Here is a 25,833-nt window from a genome sequence, read left to right on the forward strand (position 1 = left end):
AGTCTTTGGCCGTGACGTGGCCTGGGGGAGGGTTTGCGACAGTGACCGCGGGTCGGGGCCAGGGAATCGGGAGGGGTCTTGCTGCGCCGCGTCCAGCCCGTGCGCCAGCTCTCCGCCGCCGGAGGTCTCTGCCTTCTCTGCGCGTCTTGCGCGCTCCCCTGAGCCTCTGCACCCGGAAGTCCGCGCAGCCAGGACTCGCCCGAGTGTGCGCGGCGGGCAACGCCGAGGTTTGGCCTGTGGGATTGGGGCTGGAGCCGGGCGGGCGCGGGGCGTTCCCCGGGAGGACGGCTGATCTGTGCAGCGCCGAGCCGGGATTCTCTCTTCCGCTCGCTCTGCCCAGGCCGCTGCACCTGCCGCGGTTTCTGCAGAGTGCGGGGAGAGATGCGGAAAGCCTGGCCGGCGCTCGGGCAGATCCAACAAATGAGCGGGGATCCAAGTAGCCTGGCACGGCCATTGCTGCGCCCTGAACCCGCGGCGCTGTGGGAAGCGTTTGCCGAGCGCTTGGTCCTGCTCAGGCAACTTCACTTCTCCCGGCACTCGGGAATTGAGGGAGTGGGAAATTGGCGAGAGCTTGGAGAGGAGCTTGTAATCAGTTCTTCCGTTAAAACTTTTTTTCCCTCTCTGAGCACGATGGTACAGATACTCACTGTAGAGAATGTGGAAAGTCTGGGGAATTATTGTCTTAAAGAGTGGGGAGAGGGAGTGGGGAGCCGAGGAGTTGGAATCACGTGTAGCCCCGGCGGCCCGGGGTAACCGGTCGCTTTGCCAGGTGCCGGGGCAGCGCCCCCGGCGCTGAGGGCTGAGTTTTGGGGAAGTGGGAGCTTTGCGGTCGGTGGGACGGGCGGGGCCCGGGGACAGTCGGCCACGCGGGGTTTGTTTCCTTTCACTTCCTGCGGCAGCTGCTCACGATGTGGAGGAGAACGGGGCTTGGGCGCAGCGGCCTCGCTCCCCGGGCCTGAGCGCCCACCCGCCGTTGGGACTTTCCCCGACCTGACCTGGGGTTCCGGCTATGAGTGCTCGGTAAATAGGAGGCGTTTGAAGTTGTCGGCCCGAGACCAGGAGGTAATGCTTGCTCGGTTTTGAGTGGCGTGGGGAGACTGAAGACATCCAAAAATGGAGGACTTTTCTGCCAGGAACTATGGCACCAGTGGCCTGGACAACAGACCTCTGTTCGGAGAGACGTCGGCCAAGGTGAGCGGGGGTCGGTGGCTCCAGGCGTGTGTGTGTTTGTGTGGGTCTGCCCGCCAGCTGGGTGAAGGGACTTGCGGGAGTAAGAAGCTGGCCCTTTAAAAAGGCTTTCCCTCTCAAGGTGTTTGCTTTCAGTGGGTCCGGATTGGCCAAGAGCCTTGAACGCTGGGAAAGGAGAAAAGTTCAGAAAGTTCTGGGCTCTAGGAGGCTCTTCTAGGGGCTTACGGAAACCCCTCTCGGAAGGAAGGATGATGTTTGCATAACAAACGCCCAGTTGGAGAGTTACCTTCCTGAGGACCCTGGAGGGCCTCTACAAGTTGCGCCTAGGGCCTTTGTTAGAAGCAGCAGGAGAGAGGTGCTCCTGATTTTGTTTGCACACAGCTATAAGAGTTCCCTGCTGAGAAAGTGCGGGATGCGGGGTGGGATGCGAATTGAGGGGTTTATTTGATGGTGGAGCCCCTTTCCGGGAAGTGGTCAAAGGGTCTCTAGGCCCAAACAAGTCATAATACATCATACTAGGCATTTAAAAGTATTGCCCCCTTTAAAAAGTTTTAATTTTGTAATGTCCCGGGCCAACAATTTGAAAAGAGCTCTTTTCCTAGTCTCAGCATTAACTTACTGAGTAGTTTGAGACAAGTTTAGCCTCTTTTTTCCCCGAGTCCGTTTGGTGATCAAAAAGTAGGTCATAGACCAATTTTTGAATTTCTCAGCTTCTGCAGGAACCTTCTTACAGAAAGGCTAGGGCACTTGTACACCTGGCAGTCCCAGGATTAGCCGTGAATTTGGAAGCTGCCAGCCTGCCACAAGGTTTTTGTAGACAATAAGAAATATTGATGTTTTCAGAATAGCTTGAGTCAAATGCTCAATATCTTTTTTTTATTGATTTATTAACAACACCCCCCTTCCCCCCCCCCACCCCCCACCCCGGTCTGCTGTGTGTTCTTTTGTGTCTGCTTGTCTTCTTTTCAGGCGACACTGGGAACCAATCCTGGAGGGCCTTCCTGAGGTGCTCAATCTCTTGCTCCACCTCAGCTCCCTGGTCTGCTGCATCTCTTACTGTCTCGACTCTGTGTCTCTTTTTGTTGTGTCATCTTGCTGTGCCAGCTTGTCACACAGGCCAGCTTGCCTTCACCAGGAGGCCCCAGAAATCGAACCCTGGGCCTCCCATATGGTAGATGGGAGCCCCATTGCTCAGCCATGTCCACTCCGCCCCCCCCCCATGACTTTTAAGTTCCCTATTGCCTGTGATCTATTTGAAATCCATCTTAGAATTTTCTATTCCAAAAGTATCTCTTTTTACTGAATTTTTAGTTTAGTCCAAGAGTACATAGCTCAGGGGTTTACTTAGGCAACTTTAGGGCATTGTAATTGTAGATTGAGCTACTCAAAGGAAAAAAGTGAAGAATAATGTATAATTTCAGATCTCTCAAAATTGCTCACTCTAGTTCTTGCTGTGAGGCTGTCAGGATGACTGGACCAAGAGAAATTCCACAGAATGGAGAAAGAAGAGAAACATCTGGTTTGGAGTGGGAGAAAGTATTATGTCTCTTTTAAAGTGAGGGGCCAGATCTGGAGGGGGAGAGTCATCCTAATTTCTGGTCTTTGAATGCAAAGATTTAATTGAGGGTGTGAGGTGGGGAATGTGTAAGAATTGGGGTTTCAATAATGGACACATTGCAGAGGAGCCAATTGCACAGAGGAGGGCGGATTCCTTGGACACTGAGAAGTCCTCACTGGCCCCTGTGTGCATGTGTTCTCTTTTGCTTTCTTTCTGATGCCAGGAAACTGGACACAATAGCCTCTTTGCAGTGAAAAGTTTATATTGGTGAACTGCCATTTCAGAGAAGAAAATCCAGGAGGTGGGACAATCTACTTCCTGTCGTGATAAACTTTGAGTGTTTAGTTAATCTTGTTTGCCTCATAACAACTGACAATACAGTATGTAACATTTCTAGAAGGACCTGAGCTTAGGTTCCAAGCCCTACCTTTAAAGCAAAGTCCATTGAGGCCCAAAGAGTACCATAAGTGGGGATCAGAAGAGTCTGGAGGGAGATTTGTGTTTTCTCAGTGCCAGGCAACATGCTAGGCATTCAGCTTTCTCATGGTTGATCATTGAACTCCTTTGTAAGATGGATGTTGTTATTCCTATTCTACAACTTAAGGAAGCAGAGCTCAAAGAGAGTTACTTGTTCAGTAATACACTTATCTGGTAATGTTTTGTTCTGAGTTGAGTAGTATGGTAAATAGTAACTTAAAGTGCATTTTAGGCTACAGTGATTCTAAAAGCATACTTGTTAGTCATGTACCTACTACCTTTTCACAGGAATTAGGAGGCGATATAGTTTGCCCAAAGTTATGTAGTGAGTAAAAGACACTGGAACAGTAAATGTGCATCCCAGAGGGCCTTCAACAGCATCCTCAAGGCAATCCCTCAAGGAGCATCTATCTTCACCTGTGCCAGGTGCACGTGTTGATTTTAGTTACCGCAACCTCAAATTTGTTTAATATTTGGCATGATATTTAGGAATAATTTTACAGGTAGAGACAGGAATTGAAGGGCAAAGTGAAACAGTACTCTCCTGTTAGAGTAAATACTGAAAGGAGTAGACAAAAAGGAAAGGAATGTATTTATCATTCCTTGATGCCTTGGGGATTACATCTGCTGGGTGGGCTGTTATAGGAAGAATGTAGGTCCTGGTCAGATTGTCTAGATGCTTTTTTTCATCTGTTCTCATCCTTTCCCAAGTTCTGTGATGTGGTATATCTATCAGGTGAATAACAAATGTGGTACAGATGCCAGGAATAATAAGGTATTGTTATTGAGGTTTCTAAGTCAATGTTGTAGCTTAACATTTTCTACAGGAGAATTATCTAATAGAAATATATGTAATTTAAAGTTTTCTAATGGCCTATTAATTAAATAGAGACAGGTGAGATTAATTTTAATAATATATTTTATTTAACCATATATATCCAAAGTACTGCTATTTCAGTATGTAATCAATGCAAAAAAAAGAGATACTTTTACATTCATTTTTGTTTTAAGTTTTCAAAATCCAGTCTGTATCTTACACTTACACCATCTCACTTCAGACTAACCACACTTCAAGTACTCAGTACCTACTCATTGCTCTGGCTATTGTATTGGACAGCACTGTTCTAAAGCATGGGCCCATGAACCATGAGTTATACAGGTTCTATAGTCATGTTTGTGAAACATTTTTCTTTACTGTGGGATTTCTCAGAATTTTTAATTTGCTAAAATGCTAATTTTCATTGTGACTCTAGTTGAGAGGCTGGGTAGTACTTCTTGAATGAATCTGGTGGTGGAATGCCCCCCTCCTCCACAGAGGCATTCATAAGTTTATATAGAACACTCTGGGAAATACTGCTGTAGGAATCTTTTCTCCTGCATCCTCCCCCCGCCCCCTCCTGAATGAAAGATTTTCTTCCCAGATCCCCTTGAAAGTTTGCTTTAAGAGCACAGTTTGGACAGTCCTTCTAGCTCTCTGTCTACATAAGGGGAGGGACATTTAAGAGATCTTCAGGGTTGTGAGTAAATCTTGAGTTGCTAGCTGGCCAAGGATCATCTGACATCAGTTTCAGACAATCTAGTTTGGTCAACCTAGAAGGGAAAGGAGAGCTGGTTCTCTGAGTGGGAGAATACCAACTGGTGTACCATAACCTAATGCAAACAGGAAGAGCAGCCGTGGTCACGCCGCGGAACTAGGGTAACTGGTTTCTAGAACCGCCTACTCTACTGATTTGCACTGATCATAAAATAAGTAATTCTTCCCCAAGAAGGGTGGTGACAATTCCTGTCCCTTTATTCCTTTCTAGATATAAGAAAAATGAGAGGCTTTGGGAAAGGCAAAAAAACCCAGAAATCCCCAGCGGTGGCATTGTCTGTATAGAAGACGAGTTAATGGGCCTTGAGGCTCTGGTCTTCTGTTCCTAAGAAGAATTTCCATGTAGGCATTCTTCCTGTAGTCTCCCATTCTCCCTGCCCCCACCTCTCCGCCCCCCAAAGCAAGCACGCAAGCAAACAAAAACATTGAAAAACAAGATTTCATGATCTGTATCCAATTCAGGCAATTCAGCTTGGAGCTTTTGGATTCAGCAAGTGGTGTGTAAGATTATGGAGTGCTACTTAATGCTTTTTTGGGGCTTTTGCTGCTTAATTAAGAACAAAGCTGTGGTTTAGATTGCTGCCTATGCCCGCCCCCTGCCTGGGAACCCAAAAGGCTGTCCCCCAAGGAGTGCAGGCTTCTACCTTCTCTCTTGACAGAGCTAGATGGTGCTCTGAGCACAGCTCTGGCTCCCTCAAAGGAAAGTAGCCTCTCACCTAAGGGACTGGAAACAGTTGCCTTCTCTTCTCACCCAGCTTGCCTGGCCAGTTTGTCTTACCCTTTTTTTTTTTTTTTGTGCTGGAGAAGCAATTGAAAATACATAAATACCTTGAAATTTTTTCTTTTCTATTATAGTAAGTTCTTTCTCCCCCACCCCCAGACCAGGGGTGGCTCAGGCATTTGTACTTTTAGAAAACCTCTGGGGATGGGGGATGCTGAGGGAGCTTTGAGATGGGCTGGTCTTACCAGCACTCTGTGCTTGCCCAGGCCAGGTTTGCTCCTCTCCACTGACGCCTTTCATTTCGCGGCCTCCCTGCCCTTTGCAATCCTTTTTATTTTATTTTTTCTGAAGTCCCCACTTCTCTCCAGAAATCTGAATCCTGCTCAGTCTAGTTCCTTCCCTTGTAACTTTTTCTTCACAGTGCATTTTGTATCTACGCTTCTGTCGTGCAAGCGTCAGCTATCAGAGAAGTCCCCCTGACATTTACAGGCTCCTGGTGCTATAAGGGGTTTGTGTAGGTCTTGCCTCCCCAACCAGATTTCAGGCTCCTGAGGGTAGGAGTCTGCTTCCTCATTTTTGTAGCATTCTTAGCACAGGGCACAGTGCCTTACCCAGTTCTTGATTTTTGTGTGTTAATTTTAGTGAAGTGAGAATTGAGCATCCCCCTAAAATAATCTTATGTTTTTGGGTAATTCTGAACTGATAGTGGAAAGCAGGGTCTGGTGTTCAGAAACCTGGAGTAGTACTGCATAGCATAACAGCAAGTGGTACTCAGTCATTACTCTATAGCTGTGAGCTACAGTCAGGAGGCCATTTGTAAATGGGTAATATAAAACAACTTAAACTGAGGCCTGGCCTCTCAGAAGCTGATGGTCTGGTGGGTTTTCCACTCTGTAGAGGTAGTTTTGTGTCTGTAGTGATAGGCTGGGTGTACTGAATTAAATAATTTTTTCCTGTGGTCATTTCACATGACCAGGTATAGGGATAGTGACCATATTTTCTGAGCTGCCATAGGAGCATGTGGGTTGACAGACTGAGTGTTTCTACAGGAATGAAGCAATGTATTTGAAATGAGACCTGCCCTAGATATTGGCCATATGATCACCCAGGAGGGACATGGGGCCAGCCCAGCTCCCATTCAGCTCTAAGGAGCATCATTGGTAAGATTCCCATTTAACATGGTAGAAATCATACTACTATCATATTAGCTACCATTTACCAACCCTCTACTCAATGCCAGGTACTCTGTTCTGTATGTATTATCTCCCAGTCCTTACAGCAACCCACATATTAGAGCCATTGTACAAAAATGGAAACGAAGGCTTAAACTAAGTCTTAAAAATTGTAACTTACCCAAGGCCAGAAGACAGGTATATGGCAGGAGGATACATCTAAATCAGGTCTTTTGGGCTCTTGGTCTCAGGCTTTGCACTATGCTGCCCATTTTGTAGCTTGGACCACATAAAGTTAGGGTACTTTCTGTGGGTCTAACTCTAGAGGTCACCCTCCCTCCCCCAATGTGCATAATGGTTTGTTCTCTCTTTTTACTGTGATGTTTTTCATAAATGGTGTTTTAATTAAAAAGTGTATTTCAGGTACCTATATTTGTGATAAGAATTGGATAGGATGGGTGTACAAAAATTGTCAAAGCTGAGAGATGTTTCAAAATACGAATCTGTGGAATAAGGGAAAAAACTTAAAATGTCTATAAATTTACTTTTTCTAGAGAGAAATGAAGGAAATTTTGGTATTCAGAGCTACCTGTAGCAGTGGACTGAGTGTGTTTGAGAGAATTCAGAGTGGAGAGTTATATAACACCAGGTGTTGCCTGCATTCTCATAAACCCCTCTCATGAATCATCTGCTCTTGGTAACAGGTCAAAATCCAGTGTTTCTTTGGCAAGTCTCAGAACAGTAGTAACTGTGGTCAGAGTTCACCATGCCCTAGAGTTAGCCAGTGAGGCAAGACAGCTCCTCCCTTTCCATCCATGGGGGTGGGAGCGGGGATGCTTTCCTGATAGTTGTCTCTGGTGACAGTGTGAGGGGGGATTCCTGCTTTGACAAAGCCATACAGCTCTGGGGGAACCAAACCAAACCCACAGGCAGGGCTAAGGGTTTCTTGCTCCATCTGGAACCTTCTCCTACCTTTCACATCCTCTTACTGTTTATCCCCTTAGGCTTCTGACTGGGGCAGTTTGAGAGCTCTTATGATAAGAAGTTTTCCACTTGAGATTTGGTAGAAGAAAAGGAAAGCTATTTCTGAGAATTGAGATTTTACTTACAGTATTAGAACCCTTAACTTTGAGAAGTGCAGAACTTGGTAGAATTGTAGGATGTGACTCAAGGCCTGACTCATTCGGTTCAGGAAAACAATAGTAGGAGGTCACATTTTCTTGGGATTTGATATCTGTGGAATGAACTTAAAAATTTATGAGGAGGGGAGAGTAAGTACTGAATAGAAGATGGGATTGAGAACACTTGGGGATTGAATCATGTCCACCACAAAAGGCATGTTCAGGTCTCAACCCCTGGTCCTGTGGGTGTGGAACCATTTATAAACAGGACCTTTGAAGATGTTTTTGTGGTGTACCCAAACTGAGTGAGGGTGGACCTTAATCCAGTAAGGCCGAAGTCCTTATAAGCAAAGGGATTGGACACAGAAGAGAAGCCATTGGGAGCACCAGAAGCTAGAAGTCAACCGACCCCAGAGGAGAAAGGAGAAGATGCTACCATATGCATTACCATGTGATTGGGAATGTTCCAGTCAATAGGTGTGGGTGTAAACCAGATTCAGGGGCAATGAGGGGAGGGGAAAACATGGAAGAAAGAATGGAGGAAGAAAGATTTGGCAAAGCAGGTGCTGAAATAATTGAGGTAACTGAGGAGAGGTAGGGAGAGGTTGGCATGAGGCTGCCCACGACATAAATTTTAAAAAGAGGATATTACTGAAATTGTCTCAAAACTGGCTCTGGGGAGCAGGACAATTCCTTGCCTTTTCCCATTTCTTCCCACCCCACTCTGCCCAGTGAGCCCTGGCTTGAATATGTAGGAGTCACAGGCTCTGTTGGGGAGAATGTACAGAGACAGTGGCAGCAAAGGAAGGCCAGGCCATGGTAGAACTCCCTGAGTAGTCCAGTTTGCTTCCATGAGACAGGTTTCAGGGGGTGGGATGGCTGCTAGAGAAAGAGACTGGCAGGTAGACTAGCCTGGATAGGGCTGAGGTAGGGTCTTTATGATTTACTGTGATACTGAAAAGGACTTTAGTGAAGTTACACAAAAAGATAGAAATTTCTAACACCAAAAACAGAGCAATCTCCTAAACCCCTTCCCCATCTTCTCACTCCAGAGTGTGGAAGGGAATGTCCTTGTGGCCTTGTCCATCCAGGACCTTTCTTCTCTGCAAGTTTTTTTTTCTGTTTTGCTTTGCTCCTTCCTGGGAGTACTGAGGAGCGCTGCTGCAGGATGAATGCCTCAGCTGGAGTTGCTGCAATACCTCTATGATCTGAAATCAGTACTTTGTCCTGTCCTAGAAGAAAATGAGCTCAGTGATGGTGTAACTGGGTGTGTTCTTAGCTTAGGAAAACCTGGGCTGTAGAGATTCTTTGCTATTGCTATTTCCTTGGATTCAGTGGATCCTGGGTTAGAAGACATTGTTAGGGCGTTGTCTTTTTGTGGCTGGCAAAAACGTGACTTCAGACTGCAGCTTCTGCTGTGCTAGTGCATGTCCATCCTGCACCAGACTCGGTTCTGACTGGAATCTGAAATTTTTGACAGGTCAGGCCCCAGGTGAGAGATGAGTAGGTCCTTTCTGGTGAGAGACACCTAGGAAAATGCTTCTGCCACCACTGCTTTGTGATTCTTATATTTAGCTAACATTTAAAGGGCATCAGTGGTGTGGCAAATCTAGGGAAAGAAAAAAATAGGCTGTCTTCCTTGCGCTCAAGTAACTGCCAGTGGAGAAGACAGCCAACACATTTTACTATGATGAAGTCAGTATTAAGTCTAGGCATTTCATCTGGGAGCACTGAGAGAGGAGCAGTTAACCTCCTTAGGAGACTAACTGGGGATGGTGCCCCAAACCCATTTACTGTGGAGATGTTTGAGTTGAACTCTGAAGGATGGGTAGTCAGACTGGGAGTAGCATTTCGGCTATCTCAAGTGATGAATGTCCTGCCCTACATCTCTAATTCAGAACTATGACTTAACACTGTGCTGCCAGCTTTTCTTCTTGGCCAATAAAAAAATGACTATGTATAAAATGCCTGCATTTTCTCCCTATATTTGAACAGGCCCATGGAGCAAATTCTTCTTAGATCCAGGAAAAGTTTGCCTCTTCTAACCATCGAGTGTGTTTACTTTTATTTGTGAGAACTTTGAAACTCCATTGTATTTCCCTTTTGGCTGCCAGAATCATAGTTTGATTTTAAAAGTCAGCAAAGTTTTCTTTAGCCTACTTTTTTGGTGTGTTATTTTACTCCTTTGTATCTCCCAGGCTCCTTTAGAAGTTTTACGTCGGTCTTTGAGCCCTTTCTGTTTTTTATTGTGAGACCATGGGCAAGTTCTCAATGTGTGTTATTGGTATAGTTACTATCCCTCCATCATGATTTTCTCCCTCTAGCCCCCACTTTGATCCTGGTGGACAACTTGCTATGCTTTTTGGAGACTAATGACTCATTTCAGCTACCTCTTACCTGAATCTTCTCCCTGGTTTCTATTGGCTGGAGGGCTGTTGAGAGGTATGCAGACTTTTGTAAACTTTTGCAAATCCCTGAAGCTGAGAGAGATGGGAGCTCAGTTTAGTTGAGCCCTTTTCACAAGGCAAAGATACTGGGGCTTCCATAGATTTTGTCTATATACACATTTTATGCTAAAACACACACACAGGGGAGCAGATGTGACTGAAGTGGTTGAGTGACTGCTTCCCACATGGGAAGTCCGAGGTTCATCCCAGTACCTCCTAAAGACAAAAAAAGCCAAAACAACAAAAACAAAACACACAAAAAACACAGCAAGCAAACAAGAGAAAAACAAAACACTAGAGTAGACTTACTGTTATTCTACTATAAACTTACTGTTATTCTAGCAATGGTAGAACTGTTGTCATTTATGTTGAGACAGTGGCCACCAGAAGTTCTGAGGGGAAAGAGGGGAAAAATAGGTATAATATGGGGGCATTTTCAGGACATTGGAATTGTCCTGAATGATGTTGTAATGTCAGATATGGCCATTTATATATCTCGTCTTAACTTTCAAAATTGTGTGGGAGAGATTTTAAACTGTAATGTGAACTATAATCCATACTTAGTGGCAATGCTGTAATATTTGTTCGTCAATTGTAACAACTGTACCACAGTATTGAAGCATGTTGTTAATGTGGGAAAGTGTGGGAGGGGTAGGGAGTGTGGCATATGGGAATCCCCTATATTATTTATGTAACATTTATGTAATCTAAGTATCTTTAAAAAAAAAAAAAAAGAAAAAGAAAAAACAGAGGAGCTGATGTGGTTAAGCAGCAGCTTCTGGCATACGAGGTCCTGAATGCAATCCCCAGTTTTGGTACCACAAAACACACACACACACACACTCACTCACTCACTCATGTGGGTGAGAGTAAGTTAACAGTGATCCCTGATCTGTCCTCTCTTAACAAATGATACTAACTTCAGATTCCTCTATGCTCTATAGGTGTCTTTAGCTGGAGTGGTAATAAGATCTGTTCAGAATCACCTAAGTTTAGTAAGGTTGTTGCTGGAGTGGTTTCCTTTTTCCTTTGGATTGCAGTAGCCTTGGTGTGGAGACTGTCCTTGTCCTTGGTTAGATAAGGCACACCCAGTATGACACTTGCCTTTCCTCTATTTTTCCCTCCCAGCTCTGCCTGACAACTTTGGATTCTTATCCTTAAAAGCAGACAATGTAGAAATGAGGGCCAAGCTGCTGCTCTGTGCCCTTTCCATCTCCTGCTATTCTCTACCCAGATATTACTAAAATAATATTTCAATTTCAAGACTACTGATTAAAGACCCAGCTTTTTTTTTTGCAAGTGCAATGTTTTTACGTAAAATTTTGAAATTTTGCCATCAATTTTTTTGCATTGTTTCCAGAATGTACAATCAATGTTATTTGTTATAATCACATATTAATAGTTGTACGTTCATCACTTCAGTCACTATTATTTTCATTATTTCAATAATAGTAAACATAAAACAAACAAAATTCCTCACCTCTCAATTCCTCTCTGCTTTCCCCACTGTACATAGCTGCTGTTTCTGGCTGTTATATCCAAAGTGTATAATTATTTGTTTTAGTATCATTACAATGCTGTACATTCATCATCTCCAAAAATTTAGAACAATTTCATTACAAAAAGAAAGACTCTATGCCCCTTAACATTCCATCCCCAACCCTACATAACCACTAATCACCTTTCTTCTTTATAAATTGATTTATATTTACATCTAATATAAATGGAATCATATAATATGTAGTACTGTGTCTGGTCTTCACTTAATATATTGTGTTTGTTTTTTTGTCTGATAGTAATGTTTTATATTATTGACTTATATTTGCTCAGCTTCATAGAAAAATGGTCACATATGCAATTATACCCATATTCATATTTAATATGTATTTTCACATAATTTATCTAGTTCATAATAGGACATAATAGGACAGATTGTCCTATTATGAACTTTTGTGTCTGGCTTACTTCACTCAACATGTCCTCCAGGTTCATCCATGTTGTCATGTTTCATGACTTCATTTCTTCTTACCGCTGCATAATATCCCATTGCGTGTATCTTTTACAATTTGTTTATCCATTCATTACTTGATGGGCATTTGGATTGTTTCCAACTCTTGACTATCATGAATAACACTGCTATGAACATCAGTGTGCAGATATCTCTTCGTGTCACTGCTTTCAGTTCTTCTGGGTGTATACCTAGCAATGGTATTGCTAGGTCCCATGGCACATTTAACTTCCTTAGGAACTGCCAAACAGTCCTCCACAGTGGCTGTACCATTCTACATTCCCACCAACATTGTAAGTGTTTCTATCTTTCTACATTGTTTACAAGATTTACAGTCTTCTGACTTTTTAACAGTGGCTTGTCTGATAAGTGTGAAATGGTAAAAAAAAAACAAACCCAAAACCCAGCTTTGACTTCTCAGAAATAAACCTACTTGGTGGGAGCAGATGTGGCTCAAGCAGTTGAATGCCTGCCTCCCACATGGGAGGTCCCAGGTTAGGTTCCTGGTGCCTCCTGAAAAAAAAAAACAAGCAAGCATAACAAACGACAAAACCAATTCAGGGAAGCTGATGTGGCTTGGTGGATGGTTGAGCAGATGGGTGAGTGCAGGCTACTCATTCTTTAAGGGTGTAATATAAATATACATGGTCCTGGGTTCAATCCCCATCCCCAGGTACCTTAAAAAAAAAAAAAGCAACCAGCCTACTTGGCATTCTCTTAAAGTGTTTCCTAATTAGGTCTTAAACCCTTTATTCTCCGAGGTCTGTAAATAGATAACTTCTACCAAACTCTTATCATTTTGACATTTTAGTCCTTATACTTGAAACTACATCTAATCAGTGACCTGGATTTAGGAATCTTAGTTGTTTCTAACTTGTACAGATTTAGGCAAATAATTTATCACACTGGGCCTATATTTATCTTAATCCATAAAATTAGGACTGTATTAAATCATAAGTTTTTCAAACCATTCTGTGGACTTGGTTGGGGTGGGGTTGGGAGTGATGAGAAAGCTCAGCGGGTAGGAACTCTGTCTCCTTTCATCAGATTTTTCTTTTTTTAATATATCAGGTTTTTGCTATTAAGTAAGTTGGAAAACCACCTTACTAGATGGTTTTATAGGTTGCTTCCACCTTTAGCAGATTGTGATACCTTCTAGCAGTAGCATCTACTTTTAGATTACATTAAGACAAAGAAACCATGCTCATCATAGTGCTCTGCCCACTGTGATCTGGGTCCTGGTATTTTTCCACCAAGGCCTAGCTCATCTCAGCCTCTCTGTCCCATAAGCAGTGGTGCTTACCCCCTGCTTCTGCTCTTACTATTCCCAGCAGCAGATGATTATTTGTAAGCCTCCTTTCCCCATCAATTCCTACCCATTCTTTAAGAGTGTAATACAAACATCTTATCACTTCAAGAAGCCTTTCCCAGTTGTCCCTCTGCCGTCCAAAGTACCTTTGCTGCTTTTGTTCCTCAGTCTACTTTTGCCTTGTCTGGCAGTTATGTGTAAAGCTCAGAGAGGGGCAGGATCTTGGTTTTGTTAAAAATAAAAGAGCTATCTGCATTGGGGATTGCCAGGAGAGACCCCTTTCTGAAAAATGACAGGGACTTCCAAAAGACAAAATAGTTGTTCACAGGGATGGGACCTTTCAAGGACAGAACACTTCCAGTAAAGTTAGTTTGAGCAACACTTAGGCACTTAGTTGTCAGCTAGTTTTTGTCCAGTAGAGATAGTGTATCAGAAATGTCATACTATACAGTGTGCATTTATACCCCATTGGGTAAGACTGTCCTATTAGGAAATTTAAATAACTAATTGTTGTAACTTTCTACTTGGAAACTCTCTAAATGCCTTTATAATTTTGGCTGTGACCAGATGGATATAGGGACTCTTATTCCAACTGTCCCTGTTTCAGGTCGTCCTGCTTGAGCAGTTTTTCAGTAAACCTGCAGCTTTGACTGTTCCGTCAGTCAAAGTCACCCCAGTGCCTAGCATTGTACTGTTTGGAAAGTGCTGTGGATCTAAGACATATGGCTTAAATACTTTCTTCTCTTTCAGGATCGTATCATCAATTTAGTTGTTGGAAGCTTAACATCTTTATTGCTTCTAGTAAGTACCTTTATTTTTGCTTCCCTTAGGCTCTTAGCCAAAGTTGTGAAAACTCCGGTATTCGGTAAAATGCAGATATTTCAAGGGGCTAGTATGTGAAGTGTTTGAATCGTATTTAAATTAATGCTTCTCATTTTATTACCACTTAAAATTGGAATTGGCACTTGGAACAGCTAATTTGATTGACTCCCCTCTTCCCCCTGCCCTCAGATAGTACAAGTCAGAAAACTTGGTTTTCAGATGACTGAGTTGGCTATTTGCTTGTCTATTAAATTTATCAGTAGCTTCCTTCTGTTATCCACCACTCCATTTCTGCTTATAGCTTAAAAGTTTTGTTTCTGAAGAATATTCATTACTCCTTGGGCAAGGTATTTGGTCAATGTATAGCAATTTTTCATTGTGTGCTATCAAAAAAAAAAAAAAACCAAAAAAACCCCCACCAAACCTTATTTCCCACCAAGAATTTCAGTGGTACTTTTTCTTTCACTTTGAGAATTTTAATAACGTTTGCTTCCACGGTATATTACTCAGCCAAAGGGGGTGCTAATGCAAAATATCAGAAATCTTTTGGCTTTTATAAAGGGTATTTATATTTGGGGTAGATGCTTACAGTCACAAGGCTGTAAGAGTAAGTTACCTCCCTCACCAAAAAGTTTTTTGCCGTGTGTTGGAGCAAGATGGCTGCCAGTCTGAGTGTTCAGCCTTCCTTTCCCTCCTAAGGCTCAGTGGTCCTGGCTTCTTCCAATCCCAGCTATAGGCTGGAGGGCTCGTCTCTCCCCTGATGGGCTCAGCGGCAGCTGTAGACTATTAAGCTTTTTTCTTTCCCAGGTCCTCTGCAGTCTAATGAGCTATCCCTCTTCCTTGGTGGTGTTCTGTTTCTGGTGCCCAGGCATCGAAACTAAAAACTCTTTCCTTTGCTGTTTTTCTTGCCCTACTAATGTGGCTGAATGAAAGCCCTAATCATTTAATCAAGTAAAAATGAAATCTCTGAGTCTAGCAATCTGAAATGCCCAGAGGAACAGACCAGTTTACATACACAATCCAGTATATGTTTTTGGAATTCATAAACAATACCAAACCACCATACTTGGCTTTTTAATAAAAGGGATATAATGTTCTCTCTCTGATAGAAAAAGAGAACTGTAGGTTATAGGAAGCCCATCTTTCAGTATTTTTCAAGTTAATAAGCAAAATTAGCTTTGATTATATTCATTTTTGGTAGAAGTATTCAAAATAAGATGTTCAGAATTTTTTTTTCCCCACTGTAATCACTGATCCTGGTAAGGGAGGTGTAAAGGATTTCTCATCTTGGTTTAGTGAAGGTTTATTTTAAGGTTAGCTAGTTTTACTGCTTTATGATATGTTTCCTTTCATAAATGGAGGAAAGCTTAGATAGAAAGGAAGTACTAAAATATTAATTGAACATATATTTAAAAATATTAAATCTTTTAAATGAAGGCAAACCTGGTGGTAGATGTAGTTTTATGATAGGAAGCATTTTATAGTATTACATTGCCTAGACACCATTCAGACTCCATTTTAAGTCTTGTAATAAGGCCTTACATAATTTCTCTTGATACAGGTAACACTGATCAGTGCTTTTGTTTTCCCTCAACTACCTCCAAAACCACTGAATATATTTTTTGCCGTCTGCATCTCTCTGAGCAGTATTACTGCCTGCATACTTGTGAGTATCCTATGTTGCATGTGCTAAGGACAGATTCCCAATCCAGATACCCCTATAAAGGGGTATCTTTAAGCCCTCTCAAAGGTGTCAGAATTCTCAACTAGTATTAATTACGTATATATATATATATATATATATGTGTGTGTGTATATATTTGAACCTGGATAAATTTCCTTTTTCTCTCCTAAATCCCAGTTATATAACCCTAAAGGGTTGTGTTGATAGCTAAAATGAAAAGAAAATTTTTAAGACTTTAGGTGACCAAAGATTTGATATAATTTATAGTTCAAGTACTATATATAGGGCCCCAGTAAGCTCTGGGAAATGCTGATAATGCTCTTAAGGGAAGAGAGAGAGCTCACTGGACTTCCTTCTAATAATTACAAAATTAGTCTATTCATCTCTGTGCTTATTTCCTAAAATGGAGGTAATTAACACCAAAATCTCCTAGGAAGCCTAAAGCTTCAGTTATAGCCCTTGTCACAAGAATGTTCAGTTTTACTACATAGAGGCCTTTGGTAAAGAAACAAAGATGGTGATTGATTCTCACTTGGATATTTGCCAAGTGTTCAGACCATTCTTCACAGTTGGCTGTTTTTCATTCCCCATGAAGAAAGGCAGAAAGATTGAAAACTGTGCACTCTTAACTGGCCCATTCTTTAGGAGCCTTTAGAGCAAAGCTAGAAGACAGACTTCTTCCCTTACCCCCCTAATCCTTAAATGACTAACAGTGAGCTATTCTAAACCAAATATAGGCATTATATAAGCTAAATTTTGTACTGGCTATGTTCTCATTTGTAAATACCATTTATGATTACTTGAAGTCATATGTTCAGAAGGTTTACCTTCCTGGGAGCCTGCCAGATGATTGGTGGGCAGGTATTTTACAAATTTATATACAGAACAAAGTAAACTGAGAAAGCAGAATTGGATGTGGAAATTCAGTTGGTACTATCTGGATTAAAAAGAATGGTCTGAAGACTGTAGATTATTATGAAGAATATCTCATTTAAGAAAAAAAACATATACTGATTGAACAGGTTACAGTGGAAAAAGAATTGCATTTTATTTGTTAATTCTTGACCAAGATGCTATTACTTATACTGTTATTTAATTCTTCTTCTTTTAGATCTACTGGTATCGACAAGGAGACTTAGAACCGAAATTTAGAAATCTAATTTACTATATCTTATTTTCTATCATCATGTTATGCATATGTGCAAACTTGTACTTCCATGATGTGGGAAAATGAGGCTGCCAAGGAGAAATACTTACCAGGACTCTTCAAAGCTATATGTTAGGACTGTGAAGAAAAGTTAGATAAGGTATCCTGAAGAATCTCTTGCAGGACTAGGAGTCTAATACATGATTTTCATGTTAATTGTAAATCTAAATTCCCTTTTGCAGGGGAGACATCATAGATGACTTTGATTTTTTCTGTAAGGAGCTGATGTTGATAATGTTGCACTTAAACATTCCAACTCTTAAAGCTCAACAGCACAAGTATTTTGACTTGAAAACTGAAAAAATTTTATAACGTAAATGCATGGCGAAGAGGCTATGTAACAAACAATCTTGGATTTTAAGACAAATATTATTTTATTTCTCTTAAACCGAATATACAATTATTGTTCCCTATGCAACCAACTTTTGCTTATAACTACAACTTAATTTCACATTAACAAAACACAGTGAAAAGACAACCTTGATTGTGGTGTAATTACAAGAATAAATAAAATAATTTATACAAGGTTTTTTGTGACTTTTCTATAGGGGTCATATCCATAAAAGCCCTAGAGGCTAGTTTTGGCTAAACCTTCTCTAGCATAGGAATGACTCTTGATTTGTTTCCTTTCCTTACAGAAGCTAATTTTGTTTTTAAATTGCCAGAGAGGGAGAAGTTATATTGTACTCCCACCAGCTAATGCACTAAATGAATGACAAATTCTAGGAATCCCTCAGCTATTTTCTGGGTAATTTATATAACAAAATATGTAATAAACCATTATGGTATCAAGGGTAAGCAACATTACCATCTTCCCCATTTAGTTTAAATTTACTTCAAAGTGCTATAACTTGGAAACTGACAACAGTGCTTTCTGAAGGGGTAAGAGTGCTGCTTACTTAGCTTCCAGTAAGTGGGTTTTGTTATATTCTCATCCACATTCCCTTTAAAAGTAATAAACTTGTAGTGAATTTTTTTAAAAGCCTTTTAATGCTTTCCTATTTATCCTGCCTAAATCAGCTCCCACTGCCAGCAATGGGTAAGCCACAAAATAACAGCCACACAATCACCTCCTAGATTTTTGTACTTGTATGCTGGTCAAGTCTCAAATTAATGATACCTAACCTGTTTAAAGAAGGCAACTTGATAGGCGCTAGACCATGTTGATGTGACTTCTCTGAAATATAACAAGGCAAGCCTACTTGAGACTGGGTGGAGAGCCATGCCTGACATTCAGAGATGAATACTACTGCTTTAAAATCAGTTTTTAAGCTTTGGTGATTTTAAACTTTTCTCAGTAGCTGAAGTCCATGAAATGCCTGCTGACAACACAGATCTAAATCCCACACTCTACTCAACTACACACTGTCATGAATCTGGACCTCAGATGATATATTTAAAGGAGGTAATATGTCATAGCAGCAACAGTGTGCATGGCTTTAGCAATGTAGCTATTTAAATGCCAGAGGAATAGTGAATTAAGCCTCTTGGGGTTGCTCCTATGTCTTTGGAGATGTAATTAACAGTGTGAATGCTTTGCTGGAACTACCCTGTTTTAAAAAATTACCTAATGACAGTTTACTAAATCCTCAACATCCTTTGAGTCTTCAGAAACAGGACTGCCCAATGATGATCCAATGATACGTGATTCTTCTCGATGATGTTGGAGTATGGGATCTGTAATGAGTTAAATTACAAGTCAGTTTTTAATATATTTATTCTGTATCAGGAATTTAGGGTAAGCACTCTATGAAAGTAAAGGACTTAACTAACACGAAGACTAGTATCCTTATTGGATCAAGAAAGACTAAAACTAGTGAATTAAATGTCTGACTACCTGATTCTTCCCTTAAGATTTATCAGGCACATGGAGTTGTGCTACAGTACCTGTTAGTGTTGTGAAAGGCAAGACAGATTCAGTATCTATAACATCCGATGTCTGGATAAAGCCATGTGGTGAAGGAACGATAAGTATTGTTTCATCATCAATTGTTTGATCAACTTGTTCCTCTATAGTAGGAGACTCTAAATCCTAGATAATATTAAAAAAGATGAGATTCTGACTCATTCCTTAAGAATTCAAGCACTTCTAGGTTTGGCAGGACTTATTAACTTGCAAACAGCATCCCAGTTTTAAATGAGAAATAAAAAGTTAAAATTAGAGTAAAAAAATGGATAGTAGTACTCTTAATAACAAAGGAACTTAAACCATTTATAGTCACTTAACATAGAAGCAGCACTGCTGTTACACTGGGATGAGATCCCTAGGCTGAACCACAAGGACCTACTTATATAACTCCTTACCACAGGATTTCTCAATCTTCTGGAGGTGGAGAATGAATAGGTTTTAGTGAGAAACCATGGAAAAACAGGATATCCCCCTGAATTATTTCTACGTTCTTTCCAAACTACTGGTTTGAGGCACAGGACAGGAACCTACTACTAGGCTGTCCCCTAAAGTGTGACTTACCTCAGTAACGTAAGCACTGGCTAAATCAGAGGGTGATTCCTCCTCTTGTTTAAGGTCAATGTCAGGGATTTCCTCTTCTGTTTTGACCATAATACTATTCATCAGTTCTGTGCTATTTTGGTCACTGAATTTGGATACATGAACATCATTAAATGATGGCTCCACAATCATCTTAGGCTGATGAATTACATCTGGGAAAGTGTCTGCTTCTAGGGCATCTGGAGGCTCAGGAAAATCAGCTGGCTGAATATCACTATCTACTGTCAGTTCTGCATGGGATATGGAAGAAGTGATGTCCTCTGTGGCAACAGTCTGAATGATGACTCTTGGTGTGTGACACTGCAGTGTGACATTGTCGCTTGTGTTCAGCAAATGTTCTGGCTGTAAAATGATAAACGATTAGAGAACTCTATAACTGGCAAAAAAAAAGTTACATGCTATATTTGTTACAGGCAACAAATCACATTTATGGGTGGTACCCTGTCCTTCCCTACACATGCCCCTCACCTCTGAAACTGCACTGATAGCTCTTGTCACTTTTTCTTGAACCCCTGTTCTTCAGCCACCAGAGCCCTTGCTCTCCTGATGTCCCTTTTCTCCTAATTTAAGTCCATCTCAAACAAGGAGACACAGGAGATGGGGCTATAACCCAGTGAAGAAATAAGTGATGTGTGAAACTTTGTTCCTGAGACAATGGGAAGAGGTATTTAAATAACTGTATGACATTTTTCCTATCAACTAATCCTGGTACCTGACAGATACTCAAAATACTTGAACTCTTAATTTTTTTCTCCCAGAGATGCTGTTGAATTGAAGGCACCATGGTTCTTTAGTATTAACACTAGAAAAACATCCCATTACCTCTAGTAACACTTAATAGTTAACCAGTCTTTATATAAATTAGGAAATAAAGGAGTTTATGTAATGCAACATACAGATAAAGCATGAACAATGATCTGTTCAGGAGAAGCAGGAGCAGCAGCTGTCAGGGTTACTGTGGGACTAGCAGTCAGAGTTAGGGGAAGGCCTTGGCTTGCGTTTGTTTGAAGTAGATAGGTGCCTGGAGTCCCAGTGGGCTGTAAATGGAAAGACTAAAGGAAAAAAGAAAATAAGAAAGTTCAACACAGGTACAGCAGACTGCTGATAAGCTATACACCCCCAAACAAGGACTATATATAAATTATTAGCCACAAATGTACTTAATGAATGGTATAGTATTTTTACTATATATCAGCCATAAGTCATTATTCAGCCTAGAAGTTTTAACAGAGAGGGAAGGCACTGATCCTGCTCTTCACTCACCTGTATTCTGTGGTCTGGTCTCAGCTTGTCTGCTTTTAGTACAGTAACCCAGCACACCCTATCTTTGTAACACATAAAGACTAGCCATCTACCCAGTGTAAAAAAAAACAAAACAAAAACCCTTCACATTCCTAAACGGTGTAACAGCAGTGTTCACTTACTTGAACAGATTTTTCAAAATATGTAACTTGAGGAATTTTTTTTTTACATTGGGAAATTCACAGCAATAAATAGCAATGTTCTGCTGATGGGAAAAGAAGATTCTTAATTGCAAAGTTGGCTAACTGGTAATACATTTATCGTCTGAGATTTTTGATGTCATAAACCTATAGAATAACTGAGTTAAGCTTTATCCTAACAGCCTAAAAGAAAAGTATTTGCACTTCAATAGGGCTTGGAGGTAAAATCGATTATATAGCCTTTTCCTGTGGACTTGAATCACTGAATATTGGTTTTCTTATTGATAAAGTGATAGTAACTTCCATAGAAGGGTTGTGAGGATTAGATGATAAATATGAAAGTGCAGAGCACTTAGTGGGGACTCAACATCTTTCCTTCCTCTCCATAAATGTGAAAGTGGATTATTTTCCTAAAGGTTATTTATTAACCAAAAATGATCAGTATTATAATAAATACTTTGTGTATATATATATGTATTTTATTCAACATACTTAAATACACTTAATTCTCAAAATTTTCTGAAACTGAGGTACTATCATCCCTTATTAAGAAGTTGACAGAAGTCTCTAGGTACTGAATTGTGACCCCGTAAAAAAACCTTAGCACATATCCCCAAAATATAAATACATTGTTTATTTTGGGACATGGTTTAAAAAAACAAGTGTGAAATGAAATTCTATTTTCTTTCTGCATCATAGTGACAGACTTTCTTGTACATTCCTATTTTGGGCAACACTGGATTAGGAAACTGAGGCTTAGGTTAAATAAGCTGCTGGGAAGAGTTCCAAGGTTGGGAACATTTTGCTACGTTGCCAACCTCCTGGCATTTGGCTTAGGAGAGGACAAACTCATGCTAATATTCCATATGTTCTTCACAGCAAATCTTGACATAATTTAAATAAAATTTACTTTTTTTGTTTCCTTAATGACAAGTGAGCTAATTCTAATTTAGCATTTTAAAAAGCAGGAAGGACTTAGACTTTTAAGTTTTTTTTTATTGCTCTCAAAAGACCCCATACTTATTAGCAGCCACTCCCCATTTCTCCCTTCAGCCATAGGCAACAACTAATCTACTGTCTGTCTCTGTAGTTCTGTCTATTCTGGACATTTCATATAAAAGCATCATATATGTGGTTTTTGTGTCTGGATGCTGTCACTTAGCATGTTTTTAAGGTTCATCCATTTTGTAGACTATAACAGTACATTTCTTTTTATTGCTGAATTGTATTTGTATGGTTATGCTACATTTTCTTTTTCAACTCATCATTTGATATATATTTGACTTGTTTCCACTTTTTGGCTATTATGAGAAATGCTACTGTGAATATTCATGTCTGTGATTTTATGTGGACATATGTCTTCATTTCTCTTGGGTATATATACCTGGGATTGGAACTGCCACATCATATGATAATTTTATGCTTAACCTTTTGAGGAACTGCCGGAATATTTTCCAAAGCTGCTGAACCATTGAGGAATGGGAATTTTAAAGTTTGAACCCCCAATGGTTTAGTATGGTGTTTACTGAATGACTGTTGTTAAACTCATGTGAAGTTTGTCCACAATTTTTTTCTCAAGTAATCAATGTGTACTTTTTGGTTGTAATGTGTTTATAAAACCCAGTACAAATTCAGTGTATGCAACCTACTCACCAGCACTAACATTTTCATATACAAAAAAGCATATTATTGCATAATATATGAAGAAGAAGAAAGGAGATTAAAAGTCTACAAGTCTGATTTGTGTCTAGTCTTTTAACTATCTGGCCTGAAAATCAGGGAAGTAGCTTCACTTAATGCCAATGTGCCAATTTTAAAATTTCATTTGCTTTTATGATATGATACCACTTCTAAGAACTATACCAATTGATCCTTCTTATGCATAAGAATGGCCAACATCTACTTTATATAATTACTCACTGGAAGAATCTCAAAGGTCTGTAGTGTTCCACTGTTTAGTGTTATTGTTTCAGACTCAACTGTAGCAGCAGGGGATTCTGTTGAAGCTGTGGTAAGAACAAGGACAATAAAAAAAGCTTTGTAAATTTATGTTTCTCCAATGTACTTCAATTAAATAAAGACTACCATAAAGGCAATCTCGAATAATTTGACTGGAATCTTGAAGTCATTTAAACTTCTTTCTTGCCACAGAGAGATGAGAAAGCTAATGGATTTGTGGGGGATGGTATAGATCAGAGGTCACCAAACTATGGTCCCACATGCAAATCCAGCCTGTTGCCTGTCTTTACGAAGTATTACTGGAATACAATCCTATCCATTTGTGTATATATTTTCCATGATTGCTTTTGCACCAAAATGGTAGAGTTGGAGTAGTTGTGACAGACACCAAAGGGGCCCACAAAGCCTAAAATATTTAATAAATTGGCCCCTCAAAGAAAAGGTTCGCTGACACCCTGGTTGTTTCTTTTTCTTTACTTCTACCTATATCACCTCCTAGTAAACCTGTAAACCTGGGCAAATAATTTATGTTTTTCTGTCCTGCCCTACCTAACTCATATATTTGTTGTGAGGACCAGAAGTGTTCTTAAAAACATGAAATCAATTTAAGATTATTTCAGAAGACTACATCTAAGGGGACTGAACAGCACTTAGGAGATCAGATAATAAATTTTTTATTAATAAGTCCACTGAGGCTCAGACTTGATCAATGTCTGTTTAAAGTTATATAGAACTAAGACTAAAAGAAATGAGATTCTTTGGTGTTTTCAGTGGCACCTGTAGGTAAATCCATGTGAAAAATGTTTTGTATTTGACTTTTAATGCCTAGTGTTTGTTGTTATTTAGTTTATTATATTCTGACTACAAGACATCTTAGTTTGAGAGGAATGCATATGATTCATGTTATTTTCTCTTACTATTTGATGGATTTTTACTATCAAACTTAACAGTAATTTGAAGTGATTCCAGAAAACCTAAATCAAGGGCGAAGAGTCTATGGTTGGGGACAAATGTGTCAAGGCTAAGAATGATTTTTACATTTTTTTTAATATAAGAACACACAAACACAAAGAATATCCTATAGAGACCTATGTGGCCTGTAAAGCCTAAAATATTCCTATTTACTCTCTGGCTCTTTACAGGAAAAGTTTGTTGATCCTTGACCCCTAACCTAAGAGAAAAAACAAGAGGTTTTAGTTTTAGCTGGAATACTAAAAATGATGGGTAGGTTCAATCTCCTGTTTCTTGCTTCTTGAAGAAACACAGTTACTCTAAATAATGAAATGACCGATGCTACACATGAATATTAAGGTAGCAGTTACAAAGTCAGATGTCTTCTCAATAGCCAAGGGAAACTAAGTCTCCCATGACCATCAATTTGCAAAAATTAAAAGGAGTTCTTTTTGAATTAGAACTCTAAGAATGAGACACTCATGATTAAGTTAAAATTTTCTAGAGTACTTTAAGAGTCATTGTATATACAGATATATACTTCCAATTGTATCAATTGATGGTTCAATGCTTTACAAGCAGGGGCAGTACCAGGTCATAGAGAGCACTGGGAAATGCCTGGGGCGTTTCTGGCTGTCAAAATGTTAGAAAGCACAACTGGCACCCACCCCAAATGCCAGTAACACTCCTGGCTGAAAGTAACACACAATGATTGGTAAATAAACAGCAATATAGGATAGGGAAATAACATATAGACAGAAAAAAACGTGAAGACAAAAGGGAAGAATAATAGGGATCTCAGAATTTCATTCTCTTGTTCCTTTTTTGTCACTATAAGACTGATGGAAAGAAAGATCAGCTTGGTTTAGATCTTAGGAAAAAGAAAACTGCTCCTTTTAACAAGTGCTGGGTTCCATAACCTTATAAGACCCAAAATGCCAAACAGGCAAACCAAAACAGTTACTAAAATGGTTCTCCATAGGAAGCTGGCCCTTTAATCCCTGAAGAAAATCTTGCTCAAACTCATCAAAACCCATTTCCTTTACACACCACTTCATATAGATTCCCAAGGTTTGAATCTTTCAGTGAATCACGACTTGTCACTTTTTCTTTCTTTCTTTTTTTTTTAGGAGAAACTGGGGATTGCACCTGTGTGATTGTTAGGCTATTGTATCAACTTGGCCAAGTAACTGTGCTCAGTTTGGTCAAGCAAGCACTAGGCTAACTGTCATACAAGGGTATTTATGGACTTTAATCACATTAACTTTACCGCAGTGGTAAATCATAGTTAGCTGATTACAATTATATCAATCAGGGAGACTGCTGTCAGCAATGAGTGATGCTTTATCCAATCAGTTGAATGCCTTAAAAGAGGAAGTGATTCCAGCATTGAGTGAGAATTTCCCAGCTCATCTTTGGACAGCCCATGTCTCGCAAAACTCATCAAGAACCTTCATTTGGACTTTCACTGGAGCTGTGGATTATGGACTTGTGACGCCGATAAAATCGCAGACTATCAACAGATATCTTCTGCTGATTCTGTTTCCCTAGAGAATCCTGATTAAAACATCCTGGGACCTCAACATGGGAGAGAGGAACTCAACCACTGAGCTACATCTGCTCCCTTGACCAATCACTCTTTGGAACTTTTTCCTTGATTGACT

At 40.3% G+C, this 25,833-nt stretch overlaps 2 protein-coding genes across 14 annotated transcripts in view; one reads left to right on the forward strand and one right to left on the reverse strand.

The window, feature by feature from the left end:
- On the forward strand, window positions 1–25,439 carry TMEM243 (transmembrane protein 243). Of its 2 annotated transcripts, none has more exons than XM_004478107.5 (5): window positions 1–227; window positions 900–1,191; window positions 14,346–14,396; window positions 15,979–16,083; window positions 17,213–23,362. In XM_004478107.5, exons 2-5 carry the CDS (start codon window positions 1,114–1,116, stop codon window positions 17,333–17,335), a joined length of 357 nt encoding a protein of 118 aa, XP_004478164.1. In that variant the 5' UTR covers window positions 1–227; window positions 900–1,113; the 3' UTR covers window positions 17,336–23,362. The 2 variants fall into 2 exon arrangements, with proteins under 2 accessions (XP_004478164.1, XP_071071288.1); XM_071215187.1 differs by lacking the exon at window positions 17,213–23,362 and adding an exon at window positions 25,300–25,439 and having other exon boundaries at window positions 23–227.
- The window catches only part of DMTF1 (cyclin D binding myb like transcription factor 1), a 42,756-nt gene continuing 34,586 nt past the window's right edge, over window positions 17,664–25,833 (reverse strand). For all 12 annotated transcript variants that reach the window (XM_058297082.1, XM_058297085.1, XM_004478098.4 and 9 more), the window contains 5 exons: window positions 23,180–23,265; window positions 20,714–20,869; window positions 19,779–20,159; window positions 19,196–19,340; window positions 17,664–18,985 (listed from right to left, as the gene is read on the reverse strand). In XM_058297082.1, the coding sequence (XP_058153065.1) occupies window positions 18,876–18,985; window positions 19,196–19,340; window positions 19,779–20,159; window positions 20,714–20,869; window positions 23,180–23,265 (878 nt within the window). In that variant the 3' untranslated portion in view covers window positions 17,664–18,875. The remainder of the gene's footprint in view (window positions 18,986–19,195; window positions 19,341–19,778; window positions 20,160–20,713; window positions 20,870–23,179; window positions 23,266–25,833) is intronic.

This window comes from Dasypus novemcinctus, chromosome 5 (assembly GCF_030445035.2).
Source record: "Dasypus novemcinctus isolate mDasNov1 chromosome 5, mDasNov1.1.hap2, whole genome shotgun sequence".
Lineage (NCBI taxonomy): Eukaryota > Metazoa > Chordata > Mammalia > Cingulata > Dasypodidae > Dasypus > Dasypus novemcinctus.